Source organism: Phoxinus phoxinus (genome assembly GCF_949152265.1).
Source record: "Phoxinus phoxinus genome assembly, chromosome: 21".
Lineage (NCBI taxonomy): Eukaryota > Metazoa > Chordata > Actinopteri > Cypriniformes > Leuciscidae > Phoxinus > Phoxinus phoxinus.
In genome coordinates, this window is record NC_136896.1 from 21,042,621 (window position 1) to 21,054,976 (window position 12,356).

The window sequence follows — 12,356 nt, forward strand, 5'->3', positions numbered from 1 at the left end:
CAGAAATCTTTTATTAATAATGATTACTATAATTACTATTACTTAAACGTATCACTGAACCTGCATACACTACTATATCTATACAGATATTTTGCTGTTCTTTGGTTTTTCTTTCTTTTTTCCATGTATGTATAGTATGTTCTTTTGTTTTTCTTTCTTTTTTCTATGTATGTATAGTATATATACTATAAATACATGGAAAAAAGAAAGAAAAACAAAAGAACAGATATAGTAGTGTATGCAGGTTCAGTGATAAGTTCATAATGGTTCATAGTTCATAACTTCTATAATGGGCTTGTTCAGATGGTGACAAGTCAATGTCTGAAGAAGAACGATGCAGTGTAATAACTGTATTTGTGATGTTTGAGTTGGGGGATGTGCGATGGGTAAGAGGGGCATTTGCAAAATATGCTTTAATTTTGTAATTCCGCTAGGTGTCACTAGTGTCGCAGGAACTACATACTTACCTTTAAGGTTGCAGTATTGGTCTCTGTATTGGACATGAAAAAGTGGTATTGAGCCATGTCTACCATTATCATGTTGCAGACCCAAATAGGCAATATGCCAAAAACTTTCCATTGCCATTTATTTCAGTCTTGTAAAACTTAATTTTACAGAAAAGACGAACAGTGAAATGAATTACTGTTACACAAATCTTAACCTATTTACCAAAATAAACTTGTGATAAAAAAGTGATGGTAGATATATAAAATAATGTGACATTAAAAATATACAAATTCTCTAGGATTAAAAGACTAAAATCAAAGAATTATGTTTTTAATAAATCATGTTTTAGATAATGTCCAGTTAAGCAAACTAAATAACACAATAAATGACAAGATTGATTTCACAGTGTATATTGCAATACTTTTTTGGAAAAATGCAAAATAAAGCTAAGGCTTACAAATAGAAAAGGAAAACAAAATATATAGCTACTAAATATCTATTAAAAGTCTTACAAAAAATTATATATATTGTCAAATTATTTTAATAATGGATACATTTAATTTTTTCCCCAAATAAAAATTGAGAACCTGAAGATATTTTCATCAAAATACCAGAACACGCCCTCTTTGCAATATATATGATTTGCAGGAATTAAGCCCACGTTAAAAATGGTGACATAGTACAATTATCACAATACTTGTAATATTTTGTTTCCAATTGTAATAAAAAAAAGAATTTTATAGTAAAAGTCAGCTGCATTCGTTTGCCTCTTCTAAAGTCATATTGTTTATTTGAAAGGTTCTAGATTGCCAGTTAAGGCAGAGTCCATGAGATCATCATCCTCTGTATGCATAAACACAGGACTTGGACGTGAGGACCGCTCAGAGCTAAGCAACAACATTGAAGTTTCTGAAGATATAGGGGATCTGGACCAGCCATCTGTCTTCGCTGTGTGAGAGGAGGGCCCACAAGACATGGTTGACTTCTTCTTTTCTTTTTCTCGATCTCTGTCCCTATCCCGCTCTTTCTGCTTCTTCTTCTCTTTTTTATGTTTCTTGTGTTTTTCACTCTGGTTAATGGATATGGAACTCATGTAGTCTTGAATGGGTTGGTGTGGTCTCATGGATTGGTCATCATCAGAGCTAGGACTGTTCTGATGAGACTTTTCAGCAACTGAACTGCTACCAGACTCACTCTCACTGTCTGGATTGATAGGCGTGTACCCAGGGGAACGACTGTGGCTAGGGGAGCTGCGGTCATGTTTTGGTGTAGAGCCACTAAAAAGGGGTGATGCTTTGTGGCCTGAGTGCTGGGAACGCATGGCACCATCTCCAGAAATTTCTCCAGGTTTCTGAAGAGTTACTTTAGATTTAATGCTTGGAGAGCCCCCTTCTGGCTTGCTAATAATAATCTTTGCCACACCAGTGCCAGTCACTGCGCTGCTTTTGGAATCAACCATCTTCTTGTCACCAGAATTGCTCCCTGATCCAGAAACCTTGGATTTGCCATCTTTGTCTATCTTGTCACGCTTGCTCAGAAACTCACCTCCCTGGGAGGACATACAATGCTTGGAGGATGTAGGACCAGTATTTTGTGGCACTACCCCACCTGCAGTGCCACCACAGCCTTCACTCTCCTCCCCACCTATGCCCCCACTACCCACACTCTTTAGTTTGTCAATGACTGCGGTTAGAGATGGCTTTTTGTTTCGGCTTGGGGACTTTCCCTTTGCATTAGGGTTGTTTCCACTCCCACCACCACTGCAACTCCCACCACTGTTCCCATATTGTGACTGACCACTTGAAGAAAAGGGCATGGAGCCAGATGATGATGAGGAACTTACGGAGGAAGTAGAAGATGTAGAAGTGCTTGTGGATGAGCTACTGCCTAACAGTTTTTGGTTACTCATTCCACAACCGGAAGAGGACTTGGACCCTCCTGATCCTCCACTGCCCGAGCCAATAGGGGATTTAGCCTTAGATGAGGGTGGGGTTCCAGGCACCTGGCCTTGAAGTTTCATTGGAGAGGACAGCTTGTCCGAACTTCCAGAACGAGAGTGTGAGGGTGATATGTTGGGCTTGATGTTAGGGTTCATGAGTGAGCCAGGAGGCTTACCACCTTGGGGCTTATTTTTGTTTCCACTTCCTGTTCCACTGCCGCCACCACTGAATGAGCCTGACAAACCATGCTTTGTTATGGGAGAGGAGGATTGCTTGCTTGTGCCCATTCCCATGGAAGATCCTTTGGATTGAGAAGGCATACCACTTCCAATACCTACAATGCTTGATGGTTTGGGAATATTGCCTTGCCCAACAGAGCCTTCAAGTTTACTACTTTTAATCTTCCCTGAAGAAGAGGAAGAGTAGGAATGGTGACTTTTGCTATTGCTTGTGCCACTTATACTACCAGTGCTTCCGATTGTTGAGCTACTTGATGTGTAGCCTCCATGAGATGATGTCTTTCCTCCAGTTAAAGTCCTGGGTATTTGTATAGTGATTTTGGGGATTGGTGGAGTAGCACCTCCTGGTGGGGTCTGAGACCTGCCTGAGCTCCCTGGGGATTTTGATCCACCTGCACTTACTAATCCTCCGGAAGTGGCACTCCCACAAGGAGGAGTGTAAGGTCGACCCCCTGAGCTGTGTGAAGGTGACTTGCCATCTGGATCCAGCTTCTTGCGTTTTGATGATTTGTCTTTTGATTTGCCCTCACTTGAAGGAGTGCGACTGCGTTTTACCGGCTTCATTTCAGAAGAGCATACACTCCCCATTCCTGTTCCAGAATTTCCTTGTCCATGATCTTCCTTTGCCCTTATATGCTGCTGTTTTACTTTTGTATCATCACTTTTAAAATCATTACCAGCTACCACAATGCCCATCATGAGTGGACTTTGGCCCCCACTAGTATGAGAAAGGTGTGAGTCTGCCATATCTGATGCTGGAACCAGTATTGGCTTTCCTCCAGAACCATTCCCACCAAAAATACCCATTTCAAAAGGGTCTTTCAATAAAGCCTCTGGAGTATTTTGGCCATGTGAGGCAGGATTCTGAGGTGTGCCTGTAGGAGTGTTCTGCTGACTTCCTCCACTAAAACTTTTAACCAGTTCAAGATCTGGGTCAGGGCTGGGGGAGCTGTCTTCAAAGTAGGTATGTGAAAAGCTTCCCTGTCCAGTTAAAAGCTCTGGGTTGAAGTCTGTGTCTGGGAAGAAATTAGTTGAGGAAGAATCGCTATTGGGTGTTGCTGCAGTAGCAGCTTCTGCAATCAGGTCTGCTGCATCCGTAAAGGGATTTTCATTGCTGTTTGCATTAAACAGGTCTGCCTCAAACACTGTGCTACCTTGGCCTGAACTGGAAGAATCCCTGAGTGGAGTTCCCAAGGAACCTCCTTCTTCACCAGCCATGAGGTGCTGGCCATGACTGCTATTGCTTCCTTTGTTGGCCTGATCAGGAATATCAGACAGAATGTCATTAATATCAGGCCCAATACTGTCAGAGCTGGAAAGGCGAACCATACGGGGTATGGATCCATGTGGCTGAGACTGGACTTGTGTCTGGGGTTGGACATGACAGTGTGGGTGGTATGGCATTCCAGGACCTGAAGGAGGTGTTCCACACTGACTTGGAGCTGGAGTGATACTATGAGGAGTGTCAAGTCCATCACCTGGAAGACTAACATCAAAAATAGGGTTCTGGGAGGCATCAACGTCCATAGAGAAAAGCTCTCGGTGGAAATCATCTTCAGAGTGGTGTGTGTGATGATGCTGTTGGGTCATGCCTCCCACTTGCTGCTGGAATTGTTGTTTCATGCTCATTCCACCACCTGCACCCATTACTCCTTTATCAGAGCCTCTTGGACGCTTTTTCTTGCCCTTGGTGCCAGGGCAAGACTGCCCTTGGCTATCTGTCCGCGGGGACCCAGATGAGTTCTGTCTTTCTAGAGGGCTACTGCTGTACAATGCAGCAAAATCTTGTGAGGGATTATCCTTCAGTAGGTTCATCAGCATAGGGTGGTTTTTGGTGTTGCTTGCTGGTGAGGTGGTAGTTGGTGGGGTCTGGTGGGGCTGAGGTGGCTGGGGAGTAGGACTGGACCCAACACTGCCAGTTATTTGCAGAAGACTGGTTAGGATTGGATTCTGAGTGACTTTGTTAAAGTCATCTGAACCATGGCTCTGAGATTGTTGTTGTTGTTGTTGCATTGCTTGCTGCTGGCCTCCAACCTGTACCATGGTGTCCATACAGGAGCCTCCCTGACCAGTACGACTCATGTTGAAAAGGGACGTGATTGGGCCTTGGAAAGAACTGCTTCCCCCTACATTGTTGCTTCCAGCACTGCTGGACCCACTACTTAAACCAGGAAGACCCATTGGGTTGCTCCCATCTGGCCCTGTACCCATTCCCATGTAACCTGGGCTGCCAGTTGGGGGCAAGTTCTTCTTCACCATAATTTCCACAGTTTCAGCTATAAGGGACAATGCTGGAGTGTCTGCCTGAATGGTCTCTGCCTTGCGTCGGATGGCGCGCATAGTCACAGGAATGGACATGCATCTAGGAAGGGAAAAATAGATACAACAGATAAGTTTTTCTGACTCATTACCATTTAAAGGCACATTATTAAGACCTTAATTTTCACTACTTTCCAGTAAGTAGTCATTAAGCATACTTTGTCCACATGAGCAGCACATAAATCCCATCACATGCAGACTCTTTCACCTAGATATCATCATATAGAGACTGTGTCTGTTCCCCGAATTAGGAAATACAAAACATTTCCAAACTAAAAATTGAATTGCTGTTCAACAAATAAAAAAACAGATATAATACAAATGAACAATTGATAAAGCTTGGGTTGCTGAATATTTAATCTCTCACTTCAAAAGTACATATTGATATGATTACAGACCATAACCTAGATGTGCTGTGTTTGACAGAAACCTGTCTAAAACCAAACAATTACATTACTTTCAATGTGTCCACCCCCCAAGATTACAGTTATAAACATGAACCTCATCTGAAAGGCAAAGGGGGAGGTGTTGCTGTAATTTATAGTAATATTTTCAGAATTACTAAGAAGTCTAGTTTCAAATATAATTATGTTGAAGTGTTTGTGCTTAATATAACAATATCTAGTGTAAATTATAAATCACGTTTGAGATTTGTGCTGGCTACTGTATACAGGCCACCATACAGACTTTATCGTAGAATTAGCTGACTTTCTGGATTGGCATTTAAAGACATTCTTAACTCTATTGGAGTTAGACAACACGTGTCAGGACCTACTCATTGTTGTAATCATACTCTAGATTTAATATTATCACAAGGAATAAATGTTGATGCCGTTGAAATTCTGCAGCAAAGCGATTACATCTCACATCATTATCTGGTCTCGTGTAAACTTCATTTAGCCAAGGCTGCAAAGCCGACTCCATGTTACAAATATGTTAGACCAATCACTTCTTCCACTAGAGATTGCTTTATTAATAATCTTCCTGATCAATTTCATCATCTCAGCATCCCAGAAAGCTTAGACGAACTCGATATTGCGACAGAAACTTTAAACTCTCTCTTTTCCAGCACTTTAGACACAGTTGCTCCTTTACGCTTAAAGAAGATTAAAGGAAATAGTCCAACGCCGTGGTACAGCGAGCACACTCAGGCCCTTAAAAGAGCAGCCAGAAAAATGGAGCGCAACTGGAAGAAAACAAAACTGGAGGTATTTCGCATTGCATGGAAAGAGAGCACAATCTTATACAGAGAGGCATTAAAAGCTGCCAGATATGCTTATTTTTCAACCCTATTAGAAGAAAATAAACAAAACCCTATTTATTTGAAACAGTGGCAAAACTAACGAAAAATAAAGCTTCAAGCTCAGACGTTTCCAAGCAGCACAGCAGTAATGACTTTATGAACTTCTTTACTTACAAGATTGATAATATCAGGAAAAAAATTATAACTATGCAACCGTCTACAACAGTTTTGCATCAGGCAGTGCATTGTAGTTTCCCTGACGAAAAATTTGATTCATTAATTTCTATAGGAGAGGAAGAATTGTTAAATCATCTAAATCGACAACATGTTAGACTCTATACCGACTAAGCTACTGAAAGAGATACTTCTAGAGGTCATAGATCCTCTTCTTAATATCATTAATTCATCTTTGTCACTAGGATACGTACCAAAAACTTTTAAGCTGGCTATGATTAAACCGCTTGTTAAAAAACGCAACTTGACCCTACAGAATTAGTCAATTACAGGCTGATCTCGAATCTACCTTTTCTGTTAAAAATACTAGAAAAGGCAGTATCTTCACAACTATGTTCCTATTTAGAAAGAAATTATATCTGCGAGGATTTTCAATCAGGATTTAGACCATACCATAGTACTGAAACAGCTCTCTGAAGACATTTTCTTTATAATTTCATAATGTATTTTGTGAAGTCAGACTATGTTTGTACATGTGTGCTGAGCAGAGAGCTGGTGGCTATATTTTGCTTACAGGTATGTCTGCAATGCAATGTTCACTAAGACAGTTGGCATGCTCTTTGCAGGGAAAGGGATGTTTCCACTGATGCAAATGTACCACTAATGTATACACAGAGGGATAGTGGATTGCGCCATGTTTAAGCATGACGTGTACGTATGACATATACTTTCCAATTTTAAGAAGCTCAAAGCAACATGTTTTTGCTACCTTACAAGGAAGTTTTAAGTCTCTCTGTGATGTATATAAGCAACGCTGATCAAACTTAATAAGTTTGTAGCAGTAAATGAAGAGATGTCTTATCAATCAAATGTCCAGTATGGTGTACCACAAGGCTCAGTACTAGGACCGTTGCTGTTCACTCTGTACATGCTACCCTTAGGAGATATCATTAGGAAGCATGGCATTCGTTTTTTACTGTTATGCTGATGATACTCAGCTCTATATATCTTCATGCCCTGATGAAACTTATCAATTCACAAAATTAACGGAATGCATAGCAGATATAAGAAAACGGCATGACTAGCAGTTTCCTACTACTTAATTTAGAAAAAAAAACAGAGATTCTAATTATTGGACAAAAAAAACATCCTAACGTAATAATCTAGAATACTGTCAAAACCCTTGATGGCTGCTCTGTCAAGTCCTCGTCGTCGGTTAGGAACCTGGGTGTGCTCTTTGATACCATTTTGAAAGTCACGTGTTTAGTATCTGTAAAACCGTCATATGCTATCAATGAAAAATGCAGAACAATTAGTTCACGCATTCATGACATCAAGGCTAGATTATTGTAATGCTCTACTGGGTGGTTGCTCGACACGCTTAATAAACAAACTACAGCTTGTCCAAAACACAGCAGCTCAAGTTCTTACCAGAACCAGGAAGTGTGACCATATTAGCCCGGTTCTGTCAACACTGCATTGGCTCCCTATTAAACAACGTATACATTTTTAAATATTGCTGATTACTTCCAAAGCACTAAATGGTTTAGCTCCGCAGTACTTGAGCGAGCTCTTAACGCATTATAGTCTGTCACGTCTATTGCGATCTCAAAATTCCGGCCAGTTGATAATACCTAGAATATCAAAATTGACTGCTGGTGGTAGATCCTTTTCCTATTTAGCACCGAAACTTTAGAACAGTCTTTCTAAGTCAGTTCTAAGTCACTCTGTCAGTTCAAATCTAGACTAAAAACACATCTCTTTGACGGCAGGAACCAATCAGCTGCACCCTAATAGATAACAATGTGATTATGAACAGGTGAGTAAAAGGACCTATTAGCCTGCACCATCTAGAGTTTCATGCCAAAACTTTGTGTGTATATATATTAGGTGAGTGGGGCCCAGGGATTGAGTCAAGGCCCTATATCTACAAAATCACATCAACTAGAACAACATGTATCATTATGAAGTAACATTGGCATATACACTACTCAAAGTCAAGGTGAGGTTTCTAAAAAAAATAATTATATGCAGTAAGCCTAGTGGTTAATGTTAAAGAGCCATTGTAATACAATATAATACAGGAAGTGCTCTGTCAGTTGCGGGAAGATACTGTATCAAAGCTACACCTGAAGTGGCATTTAGAAACTGTTAAATGCTGCTCAGAGGATTTACACAGAAATTACAATTGAGTAGAATTTTGGAAGAAATGGGAGAAATACAAAATAACCATCACTCGCCCTCAATCTGGAGCTCCATGCAAAATCTCACCTCATGGGGTAAGGATGATAATGAGAAAGGTGAGAGATCAGCCCAGAACTACACGGGAGGAGCTTGTTAATGGTCTCAAGGCAGTTGAGACCACAGTCACCAAGCAAACCATTGGTAATGCACTACGCTGCAATGGATTGAAATCCCTTTAGGAAGGTCAGACATTTTCTGTTCTCCTTTCAGTGCATGCAAGCGCTGGCAAGTAATGCAATCCCTTATCACAGCAGCATTTTAGCATGAGGAATCCAAAACCTCTGTTTCAAATTTGAGTGTGTATGGTTCCTTCCTCTGTGTCCAACTTGTTTGTGCATGTGTCATATAACAAGTGTGGTTCTTCAAAACAATTAAAAAAAAAAAACCTTTTTTGCATGGAGTTTGCAAAGTGACAAAATTAATCAAAACACAACTAACGTTAGTCCACACTTGTATTTTCTCAGTTTCTGAATTTGATGTTATCAGAGGCTAAATGCAATTTTTAGTGCAATTTTGGTGCAAAAATGCAATTTTTTTAATTATTGAAAATTATTCAATAAATACCCCCCCCCCCCTGCTTTTGACATCTTTACTCTTTACTACTATGTTAGCAGACCTAGTGTCCCTGTGATTTCCCAAAGATACCAAAGCACTGCTAAGTGTAGCTTCATTGTGATTTTCCTTTTCTGTCTTTTTTGTCTGGTATTCTTTTCTCAGCATGGTGCAGAACAGTTTAATGTTTTTGCTGGCAGATTTCACAAGTCATACGTCTGACATTTCACACTCATGTGTCTCCTAGGCAAAGCATCCAAAACAAAGTCCTTTGGCCTTTAAAAATGTCACCCTTTCTTTTTTTAGGTGCTGCTTTTATTTTCTCACATACTTGTATTATATGATCACCATAACAAAACAAACAAGAATATTCAAAGGTACTCTTGCTTCAGAAGATTGCCCAAAGTTTGTCACTGTTGTAGCAAAACTACTTCCTTTTTCTTATAGTTTCATTTGATTTGAATCCTTAATTTTGGCTTTCACGGGTACCTTTATGGAGGTGTCCAGAATGTCAAACACTGGATCTATAGCTATCTGTGATTGTTTTTATATGAACTGCACTTTATCCAGGAATTTGGCTCTTTGTATACATGTATGCATAGCTTGTATACAAAATTCAAACTGAAGAGGATCGCCATAAAACACTGGTATTTCTCTAGAAGGTAGCAATGAGAGTTGATGCGTCGAGAAAGCAGTTAATAAGCAAATTGTGTTCTATGGAGATTTTCTTGTTATCTTTTTATATTTTTTATTATATATTATATTTAGGGCTGCAACAATGAATCGATAAAATCGATAAAAATCGATTATCAAAATAGTTTGCAACGAATTTCATTATCGATTCGTTGTGTCGCGCGACGCGGAGATGTTTAAAAAAATAATACAAATTAAAGCTGCAAGCAGCGATTGCGGGCCCAGGCCGGTGGCACCGCCACCCTGGTGCTACCGGCTTGGGCCCTCCATCGCTGCTTGCAGCTTTAATTATATATATGTATATATATATATATATATATATATATATATATATATATATATATGCTTGGAAACATCACAGTGGAGCGGTGCTTACTGTGAACGGTACGAACTGTACAACTGACTATTTAAACAGAGCAGTGTCATTTTTTTATGTTAGGTTGACTATTTTATTATTAAATTTTATTAAGGTTATAATGAACATGCTGCGATGTCAAGATTGGAATGCTGTGTGTGTGTGTGTGTGTGTGTGGTGTGTGTGTGTGTGTGTGTGTGTGTGTGGCTCGATCGAATGGAGACATAAAAACATACTCCGTCATTTTGTTCACACAGGACATCATTCAAAGTGTTTCTCTATATTTGTGTACACTCGCAATAAAGCACAACATTGTGCTTTTGTTAAACTATAAACTCTTGTCAAACTGTAACCTACAACTGTCACCCAACCAAAATATCACACACACACACACAGAATGGCAGAGAGACAGAGAGAGACACAATCCTAATGCTAATGCACAAAGCTAATGACTGTAAATTAGAAAGTTGTTCGGCTTGATAAGATCAATATACACGCTGAGTTTTGTAACTGTAGGTAAAACTATAACGAAGTTATAACACACTTTATGCATCCTTTTTTAATCATAAATTTGTTTCCTCGCCACGGCCAAACCGTTCGAGATATCAAAAATCCCCTGGCAATTTATCATCTTCCATGTCTTGACTTCATGCTGACCGAGTTTCGTGGTCATCGGATGAATTCTCTAGGAGAAGTGTTTCAAATGCGAGAGCAAGCGTTCTCCAATCAACCCGTAATAGCCGACTTCCTGTTGGGCTGGCGTAAAACTTGACCCAGGGAAAGTTGTTCGGCCCGATTAAATCTATAAGTGTACCGAGTTTCATATTAATTCATGCAAGCGTGTTTGATATACGGACAAGTGTTCGAATCCCATTCCAGGGGGCGCTGTCGAGCCCCCCTGCCACGCCCGGGTACCAGCTTCAGCCCGGCCCTGATGGCCGCGGGTTCTGACCTGTGTGCAAAATTTCAAGAGTTTTCGAGCACGTTAAGGCCCTCAAAAGTGCCAGAGATTTTGCACACAGCAGAGAAAGGGTTAAACTAAACTAGCCCCCCTCCTCACACACACTCACACACACAGAGGGGCAGAGGGAAAATGCTCCAAAAAGTACACATTCAAACCAAAATATCTGACTTCCTGTTGGTCGGAGCTAATGACTGTAAATTAGAAAGTTGTCCGGATCGAAGAGAAGAATATACGTACCGAGATTGGTTACTGTAGGTAAAACTAATACCCCATTTTTGACTAAAGGTGGCGCTACTGAGCCCCTTACCACGCCTGTTTCTGAAACTTCGCACGTCTATTAGACAATAAATGTGATATGCATGTTGAGTTTCATGCAATTTGAAGCATGTTAAGTGCCTCAAATGCATCCAAAAAGAATATAAAAGTTTAAAGCGTTGCCATGGCGACAGTATTAAAGATATCAATAATCCTTTCACAGGTCTACATCTGCCGTGTGTTTACATTATACAGATGAAGTTTGAAGCAAATTGGGTAAAAATAAGAGGGTGAATTCAAAGCATTTTGAAAGTGACACACTTCCTGCTCCCAGTTGGTGGCGCTATAACTTTGACTCACAATAGTCACATCCATGTGATCGGCCTCTTACAGCGAACACACTGCTGAAGTTTCATCAAGATCAATTAATGTATGAGGATGTTATAACACACTTCGTGTTTCCAATATTCGCCATAAATTTGTTTCCTCACCACGACCAAACCGTTCGAGATATCAAAAATCCCCTGGCAATTTTTCATCCTCAATGTCTTGACTTCATGCACACCGAGTTTCGTGGCGATTGGTTGAATCGTCTAGGAGGAGTATTTTAAATTCCATTGCATGTGTTTTTTAAACTACGCCAAATAGCCAACTTCCTGTTGGGCTGGGGTAAAAAGTCAGAGCATGAAGGATATATGAACCGATGAGATCTATAAGTGTACCGAGTTTCATATTATTTCATGCAAGCGTGTTTGATTTATGGACCAAGTTTTTGGACCCCGTTCCAGGGGGCGCTGTCGAGCCCCCCTGCCACGCCCGGGTACCAGCTTCAGTCCGGCTCTAATGGCCGCGGGTTCTGACCCGTGTGCAAAGTTTCAAGAGTTTTTGAGCACGTTAAGGCCCCCAAAAGTGGCAAAAACCTTGAAAAAAA

The 12,356-nt window shown here is 40.4% G+C and overlaps 1 protein-coding gene across 1 annotated transcript in view; it reads right to left on the reverse strand.

Annotated features, from left to right (window-relative positions):
• Positions 1–498: 498 nt before the first annotated feature.
• med1 (mediator complex subunit 1) overlaps positions 499–12,356 on the reverse strand; it is a 67,031-nt gene continuing 55,173 nt past the window's right edge. The window contains exon 16 of the mRNA XM_079595183.1: positions 499–4,988. Coding sequence (XP_079451309.1) covers positions 1,235–4,988 — 3,754 coding nt within the window. The 3' untranslated portion in view covers positions 499–1,234. The remainder of the gene's footprint in view (positions 4,989–12,356) is intronic.